A 23,297-nucleotide genomic window follows, 5' to 3' on the forward strand; every position below is an offset into this window, starting at 1 on the left:
CATCCATGCAAATCAGTGCGTATAATTATTGAATTGACTCATATCATCATCAGTATGTGTGACAATTGATAACCATCTCATCCGAATGACAGATATTAACATAGTTTTATATATCACGGGAGATGAGTCATAGTCTAACTGTGAAGGATTAGATCCACCTATACATATGGCTGCTGCTGAGAAAGACACTTTGTCAGCCAGCTATTATGAGTCTGACAGGCACGACTAAATGGCCATGTGTGTATGTGTGTGCGTCTGTGTGTGTGTTGGCTGAAGAGACCCTGAAACCTTAATGGATTCCTGCAGAGTGAAGGACAATCGTAGCCCTTGGCCAGTCCAAGCTTATCCTCTGCTCATCTCATCTCAGCTCAGCTCAGAGCCAGCCACAGCTCCAGCTAGGCCTCAGGCCATCTGGCTGACACACAGCCACACACACACACTCTCTCTCTCACACACACACACACACACACACACACACACACACACACACACACACACACACACACACACACACTCACACACACATAAACGCTGAATCCCTGAAGTTAAGTTCCATACCTGTTTATGAATACGGCATTCAAAAATCTCTGCGTAAATCAGTATGTAAGGTGCATCCCGCTGTATTTACACGGTTAATTCCACCTTAAATCTGGAACTTGTCAAACAGTGGGCCCATAGGTGTGAAATAATGTAGGTGTGAAATACGATACAATATGGTAGAAGTCGAGATTTGCAGTAGTGCCAGAAATAGGCTAGTTATCATGGTTGCTGCCACCATTGAAATGTACTTGCTCAATAATGGGTGTGCTTAATTACGGCTAAATATATACTGTAACAGCCGGCCAGAAAAAGAAATACCTGGAAAAGATTAATTTAGGTGATTTAGGCGCATACATCACATTCTGCATAAGATTGGACTTTTTTTTTTTTTTTACCAAGTTTACATCATTGTAATTAAATAGACTCATTATATTTAGTTTTAGCCTTTACTCTAAAACACATCTTGATTTATTAGTTAGCTCAGTTTGACTAAATAAACAATTGGCATGTCACTATCTAGTCACTATCTAGGTGATATAGGTCTACCAGATGTAACAGTGGTTGTAGCAAGCTGAAATCATCTCCACAAATACAAGTTGATCAGCAGAAGTTCCAGCAATTAAAATTGACCGTTATTGACCAAAAAAAGTGCAGCAATTGTATGTATTTATTCAGAACTGTCAAAACAGCCTAGTTCTAACTCAAATAAATTGAATCAACTGCTCATTGGGCTGTTTTTCCTAAGTTCTGAGCCCTTTCACACTGTAACTATTTGTATTAGCGCTCAGTGGCATGGCAGTAGGTGGCCCTGAATAGCCAGAAATATTTACCATATAAAGTGTGTTTGGTATGTAAAGTATGTTTAATGTGTGGTCTGCCCCCTCTGATTTGGGCTAATGTTCCTGTTGTGTTGGTCCACAGTGTAAGTGGAGTGTGATCACTCCTGGTGGCCCCCTTCAGTTTTACTCTACTCTTGGCTCACTGTGTGGTTCTAATCGCTGGCCAGCTGTACGCTGCTGTGTACTTACACCACAGGGTAGTTAAGAGAACAAGGCCACACATTGACACTATGCATTGTAATCCCACTGTCCACACCAGGACTCTGTGTGTGTATGTGTGAATGCACGCATGCAAGTATGTGTGTACTTGACTGTGAAGGCGCACATTCATCTGACCAGTACATTTGCGTATATGCTAATTTGCTTGTGTGGATTTTTACATTTGTGTGTGGATTTGTTTGTCTGGCCTCGCCTGCTGTTTGCATCTCTGTGTGCTTTAATTAGTATGCGCTTTTGCATCTAGGCCTTTGTGATTTGGCACTGGCACTGCATGCTGGCGAGGCATAAAAGATTTGAAGTCTGTCTGTGCTAGTCATTCAGCCTTAATGGCGTTAGTTACACAACTGAACTCAAGTCCCTACTGCATAAATGGGTGTCATTTAGAAATATGAGCAAGTCCGATGGCAGTGAATCATGTAGCTCACCGCTGCAGAGCATGTCTGTGATGACTGACATTGACATTGACCCAGATAGGCACTCCTCCTGAATGGACAGCGGCTGAAACCTAAGCAGTGCTAGCTCAGTGTCAGAAAGGGAAAACAGCCCCGCTCTGTGGGTTTCAGCACTAACAGTAGTGGGGGTCAGGGGCTGACTCAGTGCCCTTGTCTGCTGCTGAGCCTGTCAAGCAGGGGGAAATGCTGTGTAGTGAGAGCCTCAGTTTATAAAGAACTTCTAAATTTCAGCCTGTTTAAATGGGGCTAACACTGGTCTGTTTAGATTTGACAGTATGGTCTCCATCGGTCTAATATGTGCCATGTCCTCCCTACTGACAATGCAGAGGAGAGCTCAGTCAAAGCCCTCCACTCCTTCAGGAAAGGGGACAGTTCCACACCTACCAGTCTCAGATGCAACTCCAACACTTTGGATGCTATTTTCCCAAAAGAAGTTTTGTCAGTTCAGGACCATGGACAGCAGCTCTTACAGTTACTGGCAGGAGTGTTGGCACAGAGAAATGCCACAGAGAACTTCACTGCCAGATCACTCACTCTGTCTCTACTTCTAATTCTGTTTATCTGCCCCTGCCTCCACCTGGGCTGTAAAGGAAGCCGGCAGCCATTTTGTTATTTGTGTGTGTGTGTGTGTGTGTGTGTGTGTGTGTGTGTGTGTGTGTGTGTGTGTGTGTGTGTGTGTGTGTGTGAGAGAGAGAGAGGCTGAATTTAGAGGCAGTTGGAAAGGTATGCAGTTATGGAGAGAGCTGGAGAGACAGTGAGTGTATCTCTCAGTGCCTCTTTGCAGCCCTCTTTCATGCCTCTCAGCCTGGCTCAGCGATTAACCCTGAGTACCCTGCTGTCCCTGCTGACCCTTCTCCACACAGAGCTCCGCTGCTTGCCACAGCAGTACATTGACATACCGCTCAGATGGCTGATTAGCAGCAGTTAGTGGTTTTTTGCTTGTTTTACCATTACTTTCTCTCTTATTCAGAGTGAATCCTAAGGTGCTGCTCTGACACCTTGTTGAGGTGGAATAGACTAAAGGATGCTGGGAAGGACGCACTCTGGTGTGGGGATGAGTATGATAAGCTGCTGCCTGGCTGTGTGTAGGAGTTTGTTAACATTTCATACTCACAGTTTGTTTCACAAGTAGTGCAATATCTTATTGGAGAAGCTGGTCCGGCTGCAAATCCTTCCTGCCAATATGTGATCTGTGATGTTCCAATGTGAAAACGGGATTGCCAGGCTGTGCATCAACAGTACTGAAAAAATTACTGTTCAGTGAAGGCGAGTCGATAATAGCTAATTTGAGTTTTACATGAGGACAATAGGAACCACTTTCATTCCGCCAGCTCTTGTCAAATACTACACATCATATTTACAATGTGGTCGAATAATAAAGTGCCTCCTAAAAGTATTAAGGTTCATTGAATTATCAATAACTGTACCTCTCTCCCTCTTTCCACTCCAGCTCTGAGCCGGTCAATGATGCCCTTCGGCTTGATGCGTCGAGAGCTGGCGTGTGAAGGCTACCCGATCGAGCTGCGCTGCCCTGGAAGTGATGTCATCATGATTGAGACGGCCAACTATGGTCGCACCGATGACAAGATCTGTGACGCAGACCCCTTCCAGATGGAGAATGTGCAGTGCTACCTGCCCGACGCCTTCAAGATAATGTCACAGAGGTAACTATTGATCTGTTTGGATCTTGTGTATGTGTTTGTAAAGAGACAGAGCCTGTTATTGGTCGAGGAAACAAGATACTATTCCACAACATAATTCGTCCAGAATTTCCTGCTTTTCCTCCTGAGGTGTTGATATCTTGTGTGAAATACTGAAGTCAGCATCCTTGTTCTTTGCAGAACACCACTGCGTCTTGGCAGGACGTGCATGTGTATGGTGGTATATGTGTGTGTATTTAGTTGCGTGTACGTGCGTGACGGTGTGTATGTGAATGCTTATGTTTTGGATTGTTGCAAGAGTGTTTGTAGGGCTTCCTACAGCTGCTCACTGTGCTTGCGCTCAGCATCTGCTTCCTCTGAGCTTAGATCAATGGAAGCCCTCTCCTAGCTATCTATCACGCATGTAATGGAGGCACAGGGTGCTAGCTTGGGGAGAGAGCAAGGGAGGGAGGGAAGTGGCAGAGGGTGTAGGAGAGAATTGAGGGGGTAAAGGAAGGAAAGAGACTGCTAGAAATGATAGGATGATAGAGTGAGTTCAGCATAGATTTGAGATATAAAGGGAGTGAGAGACAGCACAGGGGAGAAATGCTAAAAGCTGGATAGAGAAGGATTATGTGATGAGAATGAGTGAATACGTGTGTATGTGGATGTGCATCTTTTCTTCCGTGTGTGTGTTTCTCGGGGTGTGCATATGTGAGAAGGCATGCAGAGATGCGGTTTAGTTCTAGGTATTATGTGCATATGAATGTTTTCCCAGTGCGTGTGGTTTAGAGTATTTGCCTTAGCCCCCCTCGTCCTTCCCTGTTCTCTCACCTCTAATTGCTCCCACTCACAATCCCCCAGGAGAGCAGCCTCTTACGTCACTCGCCCTCTCTCTGCCTCTTTTCTCCCACCTTCCTTCTCTCTATCCTTCATCCCACTCCTTTTCCCCTCCCTTCCTCTCCCTCCCTCTCTGTTTCCAACCTCCCTTCGGGTGCAGCTGTCACATGATCTAGTCTAGTGTGAAATTACTCCCTTCCCTGCCGTTCTCTCCGTCTTTGAGAGCCTGAAGATGATTTTTTTTTTTGTACCCACTCCTCTTTGTCTTTCTTACAATGGTACTCGTCATTTTTCTATCACTTACTTCCTCCCTTCTCTCGCTTTTCTCCCTTCCTTTCCCGTCTGTCTCCTCTCAGGTGTAATAACCGCACCCAGTGTGTGGTGGTTGCAGGGTCAGACGTGTTCCCAGACCCCTGCCCAGGGACCTACAAGTACCTGGAGATCCAGTACGAATGTGTCCCCTACAGTGAGTACTGAGACCCTGTCACCCCCCCCCCCACCCCATTCACTGCCCCTTACATCCCTCCCTTTACTCCCCCACTTGAACATCCTACCCCCTCTTCAACTCCCAAAAACCCTCAACAAATGACATTCTCACACTCACACGTGCACACTTGCTCTCTCTGGCTTTTTTCAACACACACAAAACACCAGACAGTCATCCTCACCTACTTTCTCTCTCTCTCTGTCTCTCTCATACATTTACAGTGCACAGACACACACACGCATACACTCACACAGAGCGCTAAACCTTTTTTCTTCATCGACAGAGCGACGCACCAGTAGCTGAGAGGGATTTTCACATGGGGGAAGGTGCTCCACAAACACAGGGTCCGATGAGCACTTCACACACACCCACTACAAATGTGGGGTCAGCCCTTATTGGCGATCACAGCAGTGTAACAAACACTGCCCTACACTCACACACTGATTGACCCAGGGGCATGTCACTACCTTTATCTGGTGCCAAACACCTTTGCTATCCCTCTGATTTCCAATAAAAATTAAAATTGGGCGCAGTGAGACCGGGAGGCAGGGGGCGTTGTGTGTATGCCGCACCTCACAATAGGAATGTTAACATGAACAGCAAAGGGCTTATTTTAGACCACATGACCTGGAGCGCCACACACTTTAATGTCCCCATGGTAACGGCTGACTTCCTCACGGCACTGCTCAGAGCTCTGTGGCAGGTGTGACATACACACATGCCTGCACACACGCACACATACACACACACACACACACACACAAGTGTACCTCACACTCGCAAAAGGGGGACACACAGTTGCTCTCTTTCTCTCCTCCTCTGACTCTTCCTCCTCTGAGCAAGCATACACACACAAATAAGCACACTCACACAGCCAAAGGAGCAGACACAGAAAGGATTATATGGTGTTGTGTTGATCCTCGTTCATGTGAAAATCTCCGCTCAGTCTCCCCTCCTCCCTCTCATGTGTTATTACTCTCAGCATTGATCCCCTCACTGTGCAGGAACACCTGGCTGGAGGGGAGGAGCAGTGGCGCTCCCCTCCACCAGGCAGAAGCAGAATTGGGATGCAGGAAGGGGTGGAAGGACAATTGAGGGTGTTGGGGTGGTGGTAAACTAGGAGACATGGGTCTTCTTGGGGTGCAAGGGCTGTATGATTGATCAGGGTGGGGATATGGGTTGATTCTCTGTTTTTTCCTTTAGGCACAGATGTGGTGAGCCGTCAACGCCAAGCAGCTAACCTCCTTTACGCTCTTCTTCCTCTGCTTCTCCTTCATTCTTCTCATCTCTTCTCTCTGAGGTCTCTTACTCGTCCTCCCTTTGCTTATTATCTCTCACAGTCAATATCACTGCTTTTCATGTCTCTTAACTCCACTCTTTCTTTTTTCTGCTTTTCTCTCTTTCACCCCCTATCTACTCTTGAAGGTCTTTAATCTTCATCCATCGCAACATTTCTCTCATTCTTCTATTTTTACTCTCTGTCCATCAATCTGCCACAGTATCTTATCATTCTATTCTGTCTCTTCCACTGTCTCTGTTGTTTTTTTCTTTTACATGTGGGACAGATATTCAAATATCCAACCATCCAGCTCTGACAGAAAGGCTCGGAGAAACTCAGGGACTTCCAAGCACCTCTTTCAGTCTTTGCCCTTCCTCTGCTCAGTGCTTTTGTGCCCTCAGTTTACCTTTCGAGAGACTTTGTTGAGTCAGGTTGCAGCCACAGTCAGAGATAAGAAGTTAGCTGGGTTTCTTGCCATTGGGGATTATTCTCTGGTGTCAATATTTTTTTCACAGCCTTCCTAGTGGCAACAAGTGTTCTTCTCGAGTCTCCTCTGCCCTCTGTTCACCTGTCTTTCAATTGTTAGCTGCGGTCAGATTGACCCTCTCTAGGCATATGATTGTTAGTCCTCTGGTAGATCTGTGCTGTAGCTTGGTGTCCTGTATTGTCATGGTAGCATTGCTTATTTGTACCTGCCTTCTCCTCCTCAAGCATTTTAACCTTGCCAATTTCCCTCTGACTGCACAAGGGAGCCTGTTCTCTCTTCGCGAAGCAATCAAAGGGATGATTAAATAGCTGCTGACTTGCATTTTTCCTCCCCGTGTTTGGGAAAAAAACTTTGTTGATTGCGTCTGAAGTATGGCACAGCTTAGAAAATTGGAAGCTGATCCCTCTATGATGAAAAGTCCCAACTATCTGAGGTGACAAAGAAGAGCCAATTACCCCTGTCCTCTGCCACTCTCCTCTGCTGGAGAAACATGACCACGCTACACTCACTCACTCACACACCCACCAGAAATAGAAAGATGTATGCATGCACGCTTATGCACAAAACTCATACTGCAGGCTGCTCTACGTGTTTTTGCTCATTTGACAGAGTAAATACAACCTGACACATTCAGACTCAGAGCTGAAACTGTTCATCCCAAAACCTAGTCACCATCGCACCACACGCCACTCAACTCGGCCACTTTTAATTACCAGGAGAGGGGGCGCGTCGCTCTCTTCAGTTCTGCCTCAGCAGAGATTTGTCAAGATTAATTGAATTTGCTGATGCTAATCGCTCTGGTAATGCCCCATCGTTCACGTCTGGCTGGGAACGCTGGGTACTGTGGCATCATCCAAGGCTGACGCATGTTTTTCATCGGTTGTCTCGACAAAAAGGTGAATAATGGAGAGATGATATGTAAAGGTTGTGTGTCATAGCAGCTGAGATGGTTTGCAGCAATGTTGATGGCTGTGTGTGATGTTTGCGTCTGACAGGGTCCTCTATGTGTGTGTCACAGAGGCGCCATGTTACCAGTCACCTGAAACGTCGAGGTGACAGCCAGAGCCGAGCTGACACACACACACACCTCTGTCGGCTGAGCTCAAACAAGTGTCCGGAACGTGTGGGTGTGTTGCTGAGCATGGGATCGCCTTGGCAAAATACAACATCCGCCAACAAGTCAAATCATATCACATCGAGCCAAAAAGCCCTGCGAGGCCTCCCCACCACATTACATTGTTTTTGCCAGCCGGAACAGAGCAAGACAAAATGGCTCGACTGAACTCTCATTTTGCACTGTCACAGCCTGCTGTAGACTGCTGGATTCCATTAAGACATCACAGATCTATGCACATAGCTGCAGCATGTATTTACTGCAGTAGAAACCCTACACTGCAGTCTAACACAGATGTACACTGTGTCAAAGTAAATCTACCCTGCGAGAGAACTCTGCCTGTTCCCCCTCCTCCTCCAGGACACAGTGCTACATCATTATTGACTCCTAATGCTCTCTGTTCGGGACATCCATGCTAGCCATGCCAGAGCCATTAGACGTAGTTGTGCCTCTGCTATTTCATCAGCTGTGATTTATCTTGTTAATATGCACAGTGCAGGTAGTTGAAGAACTGGCTTTAAAAGCACCTACTCAGGCTATACATTAGAGATTCTGCAGAGCTTCTTAGGTAACTCCATATTCTCCACTTTTACATTCATATTTTGTGGCTCTGCCACTGTTTCACTTTATACAATTGATTCTTCCCCACAAATGTATTCAGCACTGCCTATTCATTATGAGACATCACTTTTTGGACACAAAGCCACAGGAAATGATATTTGACTTTGGAAGCGTTTGTCAGTAGAAGGAATAATGGCATTGTAATATGACAAGTTTCCAGGGGAGGAGAGGAAACACTTTGATATAGCTGAAAATGAAATTCTATTAATATGTATAGGGGCACCATTAAACGTGGGGCTCATAAATGTTTGGTGAATGAGAAGCAGGAGGCTTTGCTCAGGCCGTGGAAAGGGATGTTAGAGAAGGAGAAAATGGAGAGGGGAGAGGATGGAAGAAGCTGGAGAGGACACACTATCTCTCAGCACAGTGAAAGAGACAGAGGAGGCTAAGTTGTCCTGCAGTACTCCAACAAAGTGTATGTGTGTGTGTATTTGAGAGTGTGTGTTTCTAGCTGTACTCATTAGTGTGGGCGTAATTGATAGGGTTGTAGAGAGCGCTGAGCAGAGTGATTAAGGGGAGAGAGGGCAGTGGCTTATTTCTCAAAAGGGCCCTGAAAGAGAAATGCTGAATGAATCAGACAAACAGCCAAGGTGGCCTTAAACTAACCTCCTGCTCACTGTGAGGACAGTTTGATGAGTTTTTGTCTCTTTTTTCTGTGTGTGTGTGTGTGTCCTTAGTTTCATGTGATGATCTTGTGTGTATCTGTGCTTAGTGTCTATTTTTCAGGACAACCAAGAGCAGAAGAAATGGAGTCAACAGAAGTCTTCCACTTACCCTGTTCTTCTTCTCCCTTTCTGCAGTATTGAAGAAGTTTTCTTTCCTCTCTCTCTCTCTCTCTCTCTCTCTCTCTCTCTCTCTCTCTCTCACACACGCCACTGCTGTGCATCACACACATCATTTTCAGTGGTCCATTTATAACATTGCATTTACTATACCATTTTTTGAGGACTGTAACCTCACACTTGCATGAAACGGACAAGCTCTGCTGTCGATAGATGCCTCTATGAAAAACTCCATATGTTCAAGCTCTGCTGAATTCTGGTGTCCCCATGCACCCCCCTGCAGTTGTTTCAGTGAGGATGAAAGCTCTGGATGTTCTCTGGCCGGTTTCTCCCTCCCCTAACCTTGGAGCTAATGATTGCACTCGCAGTTGGTGGCGGGGATGTAATGCTTTCTTGCCCCCTCCCCCAGCGTCACAGGACTTGCATTCATAGCTTGGCTATGTTTACCCCTCTAGGCTGAAAATGGCTACCATTCCCCAGGTCTTCATGGAGGTTGTTTGTCCAGTTTGATCTTGGCACAAGATGATAAATGATCAGTGTTGCTGCTGATACTGATGCTGCCTCTGCTGTGCCACTGCCAAGATGCAAAGCCATCCCCCACACAGATCAGGCTACTGCTGCTAACACTCCCTTTTTCCTTTTTATTTTGTTAGCTATTTGTCTCTTTACATCCCCCTCTCTCTTGCTCTCTCTCTCTCTCTCACCTTTTTTCTTTTTCTTGCGGGCAACCCTGCAAGGTATCGTGACAATTTCACAGGGCTCTCCGGGGACATCAGACTTCCCGCAACACATACACAACAATCACGCTCGCAGTGGGGATCCACCAGCCATGTGCCTTTTGACTCGTCTCTTCCCGAGAGACATGACGATCCACTTTCACACCACTTGTGCTTCAGCAAACACAGAGGAAAGGCGTGTGCCAGCGCTGTAATGTGAAAGGCGGAGCTGAGATCCTTGCTAGCTTCTCCTCAAGTCTCCAGCTGCTCACGGACCTCCCCAGATGCGGCGACACAAGCAGGTACCAAACAGCATCATGTATGTCAAGGGAGCCACGCCTTACCTGCTTGTGTCAGCTGAGGCCTTGGTGTGACTTAACACACCAACCTATTGATTCGTGTGTGATGTAGACATTTCTCTCATCTCTCTTTTGTCTCTACCCTCTTTTTTTCTTCCCCTCCCCCCCGACCGTCTTGGTTTCTCTCTGTGTTTTTGAGGCATTCCACTCTGTCAAGCCCTCCCTTTCCCCTGTTGTTTGTTCTCTTTTTCTTTGATGAACCAGCCTCAGCCAGGCAAGCCGGCAGCTCCCCATTGATTGGACGGTCGATGGGTTGAGTGTTTTTTCTGGCTTCTATAGCGAGCATCCTGACTCTGTAAATTGAGCAAAGCCAAAAGCACCACTTTCTTTAGATCAAGGGACCGTTCTAATGTCAACACAGGATGTACTTGGAGAGAGAGGAGGAGAGAGGGATTTAACAATCCCTCCGAAGACAACTAGCCACAGATAGAGACATCTCATCGCCACCTTTCCATATACCATCCTCCCATCTCTTTCTTACTTTTCCCACTCTTTATTTGCTTCCACAGCTGAAGAGGACTACAGCACAAAGATGATCTCCCTCAGTTTCTCTCTCCAACAGGTTCCTGGAGCTGCACTTTTGGTGTAAGGGAAAGTGGGAGGGAGAGAGGGAGGGATGTGGCAATAAGAGGGGTGGAGGTGGGGTCGAGAGTGTGTGGTTGGGGGTGGATTGTGTTGTTGGGGGATTATTGATAAAGCTGAAATGAAATGGAAATGGATTTAAACCCAGGTCAGGCCATTTTCCCCTCCTCATTTTCCATTTGAGCCATCCTTTCTCTGAGTAGCCAACCATAACACAGACAGATAACTTGTTTAAAAAAAGAGAGAGAAAGGACAGCGTTTTATTTAATCTCAATTTTCTCTTTTTTCCTGCACCTGTTTTTCTTTCGTTCTTTTTACTTTCCCTCTCTCTCTCTTCCTTACTGTCTTTCTCTTTTATCTTTCTATCTCCTTCTTTCTCCTTTTTCCGATGCTTGAATAGAAGTGGATCAAAAAGGTAAAGACCACAATGAACATAACAACCACAGCTCGCCCCTTCCTCCCTTCTCCTCCTCCCTTGTCTCCCCTCCCCCCATACCCCCTCCTAACCCAGCACCTTGTGTAGTGGTCATGTTTGATGTTGATATCCCTCCCTTTTCTTTCTCGATCTCAAAACGCCTCCTCTGCCCTTCTCTTTCTATCTGTCTTTGAACTATAACCAAAACTCTAAAATCCTTCTAGATTTCCTCCTTGGTTCTGATGACCTGCACACACACACACACACACACACACACACACACACACACACACACACACACACACACACACACATACACACATACATACACACACACACAACCCACTCACACAGACACACAAAAAGGCATCATGGGAGGTCAGTCCAGTATCTATGAGAGATAAACGAGAGATTAACTTCATTCCTTTCCTGTACGAAGTAGCACATCTCAGCCTAAACTTACAGACAATATGCATTCATATCACCTCATGGATGGCAAAATTCTCCTCTTTTTCCATCCCCATCTTCCTCTTCACACTGTTGCCTCACATACACCTGACAATTTACATTTCTCATTACATTTCTCTAGTATTTGAGTATCCACTCATTTGGCTACTATGATTTATTTGTCCCTCCAGATCTAAGAAAAAAAACCCTCCTCTCTCTTTATATTACTCAGCTGCTCCTTTTCTCCATACTGTATCTCTTCCCCTCTTTTTTTTAGTTTCTCAGGACTGATTCAAAGTTTGTTGTTGCTGTAATCTCGAAGCAAAACATTGTGTTAAGATAACACAGTATCTGGCCAAAGTTGCTCTCAGTATCATTTTTACAGTATCCCATTTCCAGGTGCTTCAGTGTCCTTCTCTCATTCTGTCTCTCTTCCTTTTTCAATTAATCACACTTCCATTTAACTCCTTTTCTCTCACTATCCCCGTACTTGTCTCTGCTTATTTTTCTCTGCTGTGTTTCTCACCCTCCCTTTCTCTTGTTCTCTTTCTCTTGCCTTTCTCTGATTGGTTTATCTCTCAGATCACATCTGGCCATCACAAGCAGCTGCAGGCTCTTTTGAGCATCTCTTCTACCTCCTCCTTTCTTCTCCCTCTCTCCTTCTCTTTCTACAGTTTGTCACTACCAACATTTCTGTTTTCTTTATTGCACATGCACTGTGAACTTGTGCGCCCCTATACCCATCCACATCAGTCAATCCCTCCTGGTTCCTTATGTGTTCAAACATGCGCCGGAGGGGGAAGAGAGGGCAGGGGATGGGGGTGGGTGGTGTATATCCCATAGGGAGTGCTGCAGCTTCTTGTAATGGCCCCTCAGATACAGCAGGGCTTCAGCAAAAGCACTCCTAAAGAGCCTCAATCAGCATGACCAGGCACCTCAATCACTAGCTTCTTAAAGAGGAGAGGTAGACCTGACCCATGCCCAAGGTCACAGCCATTAGTGCCAGCTTCCCCAAGAGCCGTAAGTCCCTCTCTCAGGTCCCCACCCTCCTCAACTCTCTCTGAACCCCCCTACTCACATCTGCTTCAGCCTCAGCCATTTCCCCATGACTGGATCCATATGTTGGAGGAATTAACTCCTATAGAGGTTGCCATTAACTGGTTTATGGACCCCTTTGTCTGTTGTTGTGTCCATGGCTTTTCATTAACATGGATCATTGTCTCACATTTTTCTCCCACCGCAAGCAGCCATTTTAGCTCACTCTCCCTGCTTGCGGTGGAAAAACCAGCTACAAAACCTTCCTCCTCCTCCTCCTGCCGCTTCTGCCTCACCCAACTAGTTATTTTTATTTACTACTCTTCCTCCCACTAACACTAAGATGAATACCCCTTTCCTCTGTCTGCACTCCTGCCCTTACCCACCTTAATCCATCCATCCACTGCTGCTAAACACACTTCCTGTCTCTGTTTATGGCTGAATTAACATTCTAGACTTGTGTCTTGCCTGTGTCTGTCAAATTAATCCTCACTGATTGATCAGCTAATTGACAGATTTGGATTGGGATGACGTGCACAGCGCGATGATGATGTCACATGCAGGAGATCCTGTTCAATGAATGTTCAATACTCAATGTCAACCTACCTACTGTTAGGCTATTTTAAGTCTATGTTGGCATTAGCCAACTCTCTTTCTTCCCATCACTGCCTCTGTTCCTTTTCTCACCCTTTTCGCTGACAGTCTCGCAGAGTACACTACCCACATCATTACAGTATTTCCTTTATCACTGCTGACAGGACCAAACAAGTGTCCACCATATTTTTCTCACCCCCAGTCTGTTTGCTTCTAAAGGAGAAGAGGCAAGAAAAGGAAGCAGTGTTAGACTACTGTGAACAATCCTGGTATTTCCATGGAGGGCGGGGTGGGGGAGCATACAAGGACAGAACCATCACTCACACAAACAGTTCTCTACCTGTGATTTGAAGAAGTGAGAGGGAATGAGTGAGAAACCACTGCATCGTGTGACAGGAAAACACAAAGAATGGTATAAATGGAGAAAGAGAGGGAGAGCGGTCGCCATAGAGACGATGAGTCAGGCAGCATCGCCTCATTAGGAATGACCCACCACACACAACCACAGTCATGTGACTGAGGCAGTGCAGGCACCCTATTCAGTGACACAGGGAGATAGGAAGGAGTGTGAGGATTGACTGTACATTAAGAAGTCATGTATTGTTAGAGCCAAAGAACAGAGAGGTGAGTGAGTGAGGCAGGTGGTCATGAATATAAATCACAGCTTCTGGTTTCAGGACCTTTTATGGAGAGACATCACCTCTGGGAGGTCTGATTCAGAGCAGAAGGGAAGAGAGAAGAACGTGCAGGGTGGTGTAAGGCTAAGCTAGGCTAATATTACAGCCATGCAGGCATACTGTTACCCTGCTGCTCAAGCCTCTGTCAGTCAGTATAGGGTATGCCCCTCTGTTGACTACTGTATCCACAGCCTGTAGCCTCTGCATCCATGTCCCGACCAACTTTCCTGTCACTCAGTGTCAAGTTCACTCCAAGGCAGATAAGACTTCGCTTTCAATGGACACTATCTTTAGCTGTTGCCAGCTTTTGGTCTCAGTGAAGGGTATTCTCTGGGGTGAATGTTTGGGTTGATAAAGGTGCCAGTTTGACACCTGCCTCTTCCACTGTCTGGGCAGTGTGCACTTGTGTGCATTGAGAGTCTGTGTGTGTCCTAAGGGTGTATGTCTGTGTGTCTATGTCAGTGCACGGCTGTTTGTACTGTATTGTGTTTTTACTCCCATGACTTGACTCCCTTGTAGTCTAAAAGGAAGCGGAAATACTATGGGAGCTCCTCCCTCCTTCTTCCTTATTTCTCTTCTTCTCTCTGTCACTATATGTCACTCCTCAGCAGATTAATTCACTCCCAATTCTCATTTCACAGGAAATAACCTATTTACTCTCTCTTACTCCACTCCTCTCTCTCTTCTTGTTTGCACACACAGAACACGCTCACATGCTTTTTCATGCTTTCTTCTCTCTTTCTGCCTCTCTATCTCTCTGAATTGCACACATGCATGCACACACACACACACACACACATATGCAAATACACAGTAAGACACAACTACACACACTAATGGGCTGATGAATGGACATCAACATACCATCAGGAGACTCACTGCACACTCATGCACACACGTTAACCCTTAAAACCTATTAACTGTCCAGCATGGACACGGGGTACCATGCCATGCTCCATTCTGCCCCCTGCTGCCTACATGCTGCACCTGCCAGTAACAGGTGTGGGATTCAATTAGAGCAGCATGCTCTCAGCAGTCAGTCCTGTGAGCAGGCCATGACTGTGGACTAGGCAAAGACTTGGGCCAGCAGAGCCCTCAGATCCCTGTAGCTAAAAGCAAAAAAACTAAAATGCAAACACCACAAGGACACCACTTTAGAAACAGCTGCCAACCATTGGCAGGGGGTGTTTAGATCATCAAAGTCATGCATTAACCATCACCATGACACTGTCACATCAAAGATGAAAACACCATGGATTGCAGAAGACAACCAAAATGAAAAGTCTAAATTTAGCCTAAAGCTGTCAGCGCTCACTTTTAATTGCGTTACCAGTCGATCACAAATTGCTGCTAGACACTAATGGGAGATATTTAGTGTCATTTTCAGGAAAGTTCTGGCACTTTTATCATTTTATACTGCAGCCTCATATTGACAAGTAACAGCTGACCTGTGCCTGGGAAAGGGATTATGGAGATAAATAGTCAATTAGTACAGCAGTATTTCCCTGTGTGTGTGGCAGTAATTGGCATGCTAGAGTATTATAGCTACAGCCTGGGTTTTAATCCCAGATAAGGTAAGTTTCATTAGCCATCTGGCTAGTTTGTAGGGTAAAAAAGTGTTGTGTCTGCGCTGCCTGGTGACTTCACTGGGATGATCATGACTGCAAGATTTCCATCCGCACCAAAACAGGAATTAATCTATTAATCTAACTAACTCACTTAATCCCAGATGGCTCTTACTCCAGCTAACCTGCCCTAGCCAGACTAGGATAATGCCTAATCTCAAGATTTACGCATAATGCTTAATGCCTAATGCCTAATACCTCATTCATACTATGGTCATAATAGCCTCTTGTACTATAGACTTTACTGCTAGGGTTTGGCTGCTCCGGCTTCCCACTGCTACAATCACCCTTCACAGTTAGAAGGAGAGAGAGAGGGAGCCAGCGCGAAGGAGAGGCAGAGTGAGCTGTGTGTGTGTGTGTGTGTGTGTGTGTGTCCTCATGGCCTGTGTGTACAGCCTGGAGGCCTCTGATGAGCCCCTTTGACACGGGGCCCCCCATTGACCAGTTCATTAGAATAAACCGAGGCTCACTGATCGGCAGCCGGCAGGGTTCGTATGAGAGAGGAGGAAAGAGAGAGGAACATGGAGGAAGAAGGCAAAGGATGACAGACTGTTAGTCTATGATGCGCTGCAGTGTTATTGTGATGATGAGCCCAATAGAGTACAGGCTGCTACCAATTTAGGACAGGGTTGGAAGGTTGGGTGCAGTAATGAACAGAATCACATAGTACCTTGGGGGGCGGGCACAATGTAGTGAGAGTAAATTGTATTGCAGACAACAACTATTTTGGAGCCATGATAGCTATAGTGCATTTCCCTGTCTTTTACCTGTATATTATAGTCAGGCACGACTCAGTACAGTATCCTCCTCCAAAGCTCTGGATCCAATCCTAACTTTTATTATTGTGCTATCAGGAGCTTATATCTGGACATGATAGATATGAATGTCATACTGTGTGTTTAACAGGATCTTAAAATTGTGAAGCACAGTTAAAGCTGGTATCCTTCTCTGTATCAGAAAATACAAAAACTAGTACCATTAGAATGGTTAGGTTATGATTTATTTAGTTTCTGTTGAGCAATGTTAATACGCTAGATGGGTCACACCAGTACAAATTTATAACACCAGCAAACTAGCTCTGATTTGCTCATTAAGTCATCCTGTTGCTGTACGATTTTGTACATTTTTGTATGTAAGATTGATGTGTTTTATTGGATGACCATGAAGCAAATTGTACCATAGAGGCATTACAGATTTGCTCTGGCCTGTATTGTTTAATGTGTCTCAGTTTTACTGTATCGTGGTTGTTGAATTGGATGCTAGCGTGCACATTAATACTTACTTTTCTGGTTGGTCATCCTTTTTGTGACAGTAGAGAAGAGGCTTGCATGTTTGTGTTTCTTTGTCCTTTATTCTACCTTCAGGCAGAGTGTTCCTGGCTTTGTTTATGGGTCACCTACATGCAGAGCTGCTGCATTGCTTTCTGCATGCTGTTTATTTATCTATTTACAGTAGCATTGTACTTTTGAGGCAGTGTCCTACTTTTAGTGGTTGTTTGTTTTTTCCCACTCTATAGCATTCTGCTCCATTAATACCTCGCCCTTTACGGCCTTTATTTGAAATATTTTGGAGCACAACTTTGGAGTCTGGATTGATAAAGATGTCATTTGATTGTGGTGTGAGGGAGCGTTGGCATAGATGTTAGTTAAGAAATTAATTGTTCAGCTGTCTGAAAGTGCCAGATTTAACCATTGCTCTGAACATTGTTTTGCATATTTCAGTCACCCACGTTCATATTTGCAAAGCAAACACCTCAGGCTTTCGAGAGAGCATTTTGGTTCGACAATGAAGCATGACAAGCCTCCTCCCTGTGAAGAGTCTGTATTCACAGTGTTTGTTTATGCCTGAGCTTGATTAGATTCCTGTTTGGCTGCCAGTTTCAATCCCTGTTGGACCCCCTCAGACAGAACAGGCTAATTCCTAAGTGGCCCAGCACCACAGATCACCAGCCACTATCAACAACAGCATGACACACAGCAAAAAGAGAAAGCTGGATTTCCAAAAGCCTGAAATAACTTCTCCATCTCCACCTCCTGCTTCAGACTGCATGCAATATACAAGACAGTCTGAGTCTAGACTGATCCATCACTCTAACAGTCACTGTGTGACAGTGTATGAATGTGTGTTGGTGTGTGCATGCATGTCATGTACTACCCTTGTGTGTATTTGGATGATTTTTTGTGTGTGTCTGTCTGTGCATCCATGTGTGCTGTATGTCATCTGTGTCCAATGCCCCTGCAGCGTCCAATTAGTTCAGAGATGCGTTCAATCGTGAGGTGACCAGCAGGTATCTGGTTCTGTCGCAACCCCAAGCCAGAGAGCCACATAAATAAGCTGGCAGAGGAGACATGGGGACTCCTCAGCTGTTTTATCCTGTAGTGCCTCCAACTCTCTCTCTCTGTCGCCGGTGCCCCTGTGATGTCAGTGTGGCGATGATGCCAGCAGCTTTTCTCATAGATCACCTGACATGCCTAGTGGTCCCAGGGCACTCTCTCTGTCAGGCAGGGACACAGAGCATCAGCCAGCCAATTTACACCAATCCCCAGAGGATGACCTCCACCTGCCTAAAGTAGACATCCTCTGTGTGTGTGTGTGTGTGTGTGTGTGTGTGTGTGTGTGTGCGTGCTTGTTTGGTATATGGATTGTGTGTAAGGGTTCCCATGTAATTTTGTGTGTGCATCTGTCTGTTTGGAATAGGGACTTTTGTTTGTGTCTGCATTTGTGCGTGCAGTATGTGTGTGGGTGTGTGAAGCTGAGTTGCAGTTGCTGAGGAAGAGGAGGCCGGGCCAACCTCACATCTTTACCCCAGGATGCTTTTTTCTTTGAGACTTTACTCTTGACTGAGAGCCAAATTTAAGTCCCAATAAAACAAGCTCCACAATTACTGTTTTACCACCTAGTAGCAGAGTAGAGAAGCAGAGGTCTTTGAAATAGAAAATGCACAATCAAATAAAAAGTAGGCCAAGATAAATTAGATTAGAGACTACATCTAAGCCGCGGCAGCACCCAGAAATCTCCCATTTATCATATCCAGACGCTTTCTGACCACAATGCTGATGTTCTACAAATGAGCTTTTATGTGTTCCTTCATTTTAAATCTGATATTGTACCTCAACTCACTCCCCCCTTTTCTCCCATTCTTCTCCAACTCTTTGTCTCCTTTTCAATTCTCAACTTACTTTTATCTACTCACATCTCTCTTCCATCCCCTCCATGTCTCTCTTCTGTTCTATATTCCATGGTCTTTGGCCTTTTCCCATATCCTCTCTCCCTCCCTTGCCATCTTCATGATATCTTTCACTTTTTACAATGCTTTGTTTTCATTTTCTATCTCTTCCTTTTTGCCTTCTTCTCCTCCTCTCTGCTCCAACGCACCATCTCTGCGCCAGTCTTTGTGTGTCCGGGGACTCTGCTGCGGGTGCAGGCGGCCAGCTCTCTGCAGGAGGCAGAGCACCAGGCAGGGGCGTGGTGTAAGGATCCGCTGCAGTCTGGAGACCGTCTGTACGTCATGCCCTGGACCCCCTATCGCACCGACATGCTGTATGAGTATGCCTCCTGGGAAGACTTCAAACAGAACCGAGCCACCACCACCTACAAGTGAGGGCGCCTCCCACTGTCCTGGATGATCAAATAGCATCTGCTGTTGTATTGATTTATTGGCTTTTGATGTGGATATGGATGGTGATAACGGAATGATCCCACTGTGGTGTCAGCTTGCTCACAGTGAGGCCATCTTGTAGGATTGTGTCATGCAGAGTAGATGAATTGACTTGTTCTCCTGGATTTCTGCACCACTCATGTGATTCTCTCTCAACAGGTTGCCCAACAGAGTTGACGGTACGGGGTTTGTTGTGTATGATGGTGCAGTATTTTACAACAAAGAACGAACACGAAATATAGTCAAGTACGACTTACGGACGCGCATCAAGAGTGGCGAGGCCATTATCACAAATGCCAATTACCATGACACCTCGCCCTACCGCTGGGGAGGGAAATCGGACATTGACCTGGCTGTGGATGAGAACGGCCTCTGGGTGATCTACGCCACTGAGGCTAACAATGGACGACTGGTGGTCAGCCAGGTGGGAGAGCAGCGCTGCACAGAAGGGGATAAGATGTGGATTATAAATGCAGGAGGGGATTATATCTAAATCTCATCAGACTAGTCAGACAAAGGTCATATGTCACACATGAATGACTTACTATTGAGATTACACAAGTGCACCGACAAATGAGTTACAGGCCAAGAAACAGAGTCACATAAAAATCATCTTAAAAGGTTAGGCCTAATTTCAAATCACATTATATCCAAACACTAATCCTCACTAGTAAGGTTTCTTTCTGGCTTCAAACCTTGTATGATTGAATGACTTACAATCATAAAAATCTGGCATTGTTAGGTTGTCTACTCATTTCTGTGTCAATAGTTTAGAACCATATACTGTACATACTGTACATGTTTTAAACATATAATACTGTTTGTCATCTGTAATCCAAAGTCACATTACTTTGTCCTGTTCACTTGACAAACTCTTAACATGATCCATCACTGTGAACTTTGGAACATTCCTATTTCAATACCAGGTGGTCCTGCAATCAGGCAGCAAGTTTCCACACAGAGTTTGGATTAATGTGTTGTTCACATAGACGGGTCCCAATGCAACCGCAAGGGGGCACAAGCCAGTATCTTCTTGTGCCAGTCCCAAGTCTGGATAAATGCAGAGGGTTGTGTCAGGAAGGGCATCTGACGTAAAACACATGCCAAATTAAAAATGCGAATCGTGAAAATGACTTCACATAGACGGGTCCCATTTATTATCACTATCTTTGACCATACCAGGAAATTGTTTTTCAAACTGTATAAGTTAAACTATCCATCTAAAATATCAAACCCTGCATGAGCTATTATAGTTTAGAATAATGGAGCAACAAAGTAATAAACAAGAAAGTGATAATTTTTATCATCAAGGAATTGTTTGATAGTTTTATTATTTTTCTTACTTGTGCAACAAACACATGGATTATGCCTCAGCATGCAGTTTGAAGGTATATTGAGCAGAAGCAGCTTTGCATAAAGAAATATCTCTTCTCCAAAACTGAGGGTTGAATTACTTTTTAAATGGTTTTACAAGTGCTTATAAATCTTTACATTATTGTTCAGAAGTACCATTTGTGCTGCTGTGTAAACATGAGTAGTATGGGAAATGCTACATCAAATCATTTCTTCTTTAAGGCACTTTATAGATTAATTAATTAATTAATTACAACATGTAGTTTTGTTAACCAGACATTCATTTTTAATTATGTATTTCCCAACCTTTGAGTTGCTTCTTCAAGCTTCCCAGTATGATCATTAAACCATTAAGCCTTGGTCCAGCTCAGCATTTCCTCTTTGCCCATAGGTGAACCCTTACACCCTGCGCTTTGAAGGCACCTGGGAGACCAGCTTTGACAAGAGGATGGCATCCAACGCCTTCATGGCATGTGGTGTGCTTTACGCAGTGCGGTCCGTCTACCAGGACGATGACAGCGAAGCAGGCGGCGACCTGGTGATGTATGCCTACAATACCAACCATGCCCGCGAGGAACCTGTCAACATCCCTTTCCCCAACCCCTATCAATATATTTCATCCGTGGACTACAACCCTCGAGACAACCAGCTTTATGTCTGGAACAACTATAATGTGCTGCGCTACCCACTGGAGTTTGGACCACCAGACCCCACCACTGGTAAGGAGTGATCCCACAGAAAGCACACAGAAACACAGTGTAGAGTAGCAAAGATGCTTGTGGCATGCACATCTCTTTCTGGGGAACGTTTGATTTTGTAAATTGGTGGAAACTAAAAGGTTATCACAAAAAAGTTTCCCCCAATTATGCTTGAGATGGAGGATTTTTAGTATTTGCTGAGCTCAAGCTGGAAAGACCAATAAGGGTTAATATCAGTTTGTAATAAGGTATTATGGTAACATAGATTTATTCATAAAATATTTAAAATTCAGGATTACCAAGGGATGGTATAATACTAAGTAAAAAAGGAGCATCCGACTAAGTTGTAAAACCCTTCTGATTGTTGATATTAAGTTGAGTATTTAACATCCTTTTGAATAAGAAGAATCTAGGAAAGGACCAGCACAACAGGAGATCAGGGACTGAACAAAGTGAGACATGTATTAACAGAAACAATTGGATCAAAAACTTATCAGACCGCATCCTGACACAGGCAGAAAAAGATGTGCTCTCCAAAGGGCTCAACTTTTCAGTTACATCCAACCACATCCCTACAGTGGACTACATCACAGCCACCGAAACAGCCATTAGGAAGAACAAGATGACTGAAGCAGAGGCTGCAGACCTGAGGCTACGTGTCACTGCAACATTAAAGAGTGCCAAACCACCTCCTTCCAACATTACATCCGAAGAGAGGAGGGCACTCTCAGCACTGCAGAAGGATCACAGCATAAACATTCTACCAGCAGACAAGGGTTGCTGCACTGTGATTCTGAACACAGCCGATTATGAAACCAAGGTCAACAACCTTCTTGAAGACACAACCACATATCAAAAACTTAAAAGAGATCCAACCAATGGCTACAAGAAGAAGGTTATAGACTGTCTACAGAAGCTTGAGAAGGAGGAGGTGATAGACAGGCCTCTGTACTACAGACTATACCCTGGGGAAGCCATTCCATGCATCTATGGCCTTCCCAAAATTCACAAAGAGAATGTTCCACTCAGACCCATCGTGTGCAGCACAGATTCCATCACATACAACATAGCCAAACATTTGACTACAATCTTGGCTCCGTTGGTGGGGAACACAGTACATCATGTGGAAAACACACAGAAATTTGTGGACAAAGTGAAACATCTCCAGTTGGACCCAGATGACGTTATGGTTTCTTATGATGTAGTGTCCTTGTTCACTTGCATCCCAACCTCAGAAGCAGTGTCAGCGGTGATGAGAAGACTGCAGGAGGACTCCACCTTGCAGCAAAGGACCAAGCTTACACCTGAACACATATGTAAACTATTAGACATCTGTCTCAACACAACCTACTTCCAATTCCAGGGACACTTCTACAGACAGATTCACGGTTGTGCTATGGGCTCTCCGGTCTCTCCCATTGTGGCCAACCTGTACATGGAACAGTTTGAGAAGAAGGCATTATCCTCGTTCCCGGGCACACCACCAAGTCATTGGTACCGTTACGTGGATGACACCTTTGTGAAAATCAAGAAACAAGACTTGGAAGCGTTCTCAGAGCATATTAATACGGTGGACCCCAACATCAAGTTCACGCGTGAGGATGCAAAAGAGAACCGCTTGGCCTTTCTTGATTGTTCTACTCTCAGAGGAGAGGACGGAAAGCTCCAGATAGAAGTGTACAGGAAACCAACACATACGGATCAATACCTGCTCTTTGACTCACACCATCCACTACAGCACAAGCTGGGTGTAATCCGGACATTACAGCACAGAGCCAAAGAAGTGCCCACAGGCTCAGAGGGTAAGAAGAAAGAGGAAAGGCATGTCCAGAATGCAC

At 45.2% G+C, this 23,297-nt stretch overlaps 1 protein-coding gene across 11 annotated transcripts in view; it reads left to right on the forward strand.

Moving 5' to 3' along the window:
• adgrl1a (adhesion G protein-coupled receptor L1a) overlaps window positions 1-23,297 on the forward strand; it is a 142,385-nt gene that overhangs the window by 99,448 nt on the left and 19,640 nt on the right. For 8 of the 11 annotated variants that reach the window (XM_044180809.1, XM_044180811.1, XM_044180812.1 and 5 more), the window contains 6 exons: window positions 3,501-3,714; window positions 4,887-4,996; window positions 11,358-11,372; window positions 19,140-19,347; window positions 19,568-19,832; window positions 21,153-21,480. In XM_044180809.1, coding sequence (XP_044036744.1) covers window positions 3,501-3,714; window positions 4,887-4,996; window positions 11,358-11,372; window positions 19,140-19,347; window positions 19,568-19,832; window positions 21,153-21,480 — 1,140 coding nt within the window. Of the gene's footprint in view, window positions 1-3,500; window positions 3,715-4,886; window positions 4,997-10,191; window positions 10,319-11,357; window positions 11,373-19,139; window positions 19,348-19,567; window positions 19,833-21,152; window positions 21,481-23,297 lie in introns of those variants that run through there. The other 3 variants (XM_044180814.1, XM_044180816.1, XM_044180815.1) reach the window with 3 other exon arrangements.

The sequence above is a fragment of the Siniperca chuatsi genome, linkage group LG21 (assembly GCF_020085105.1).
Source record: "Siniperca chuatsi isolate FFG_IHB_CAS linkage group LG21, ASM2008510v1, whole genome shotgun sequence".
Classification (NCBI taxonomy): Eukaryota; Metazoa; Chordata; class Actinopteri; order Centrarchiformes; family Sinipercidae; genus Siniperca; species Siniperca chuatsi.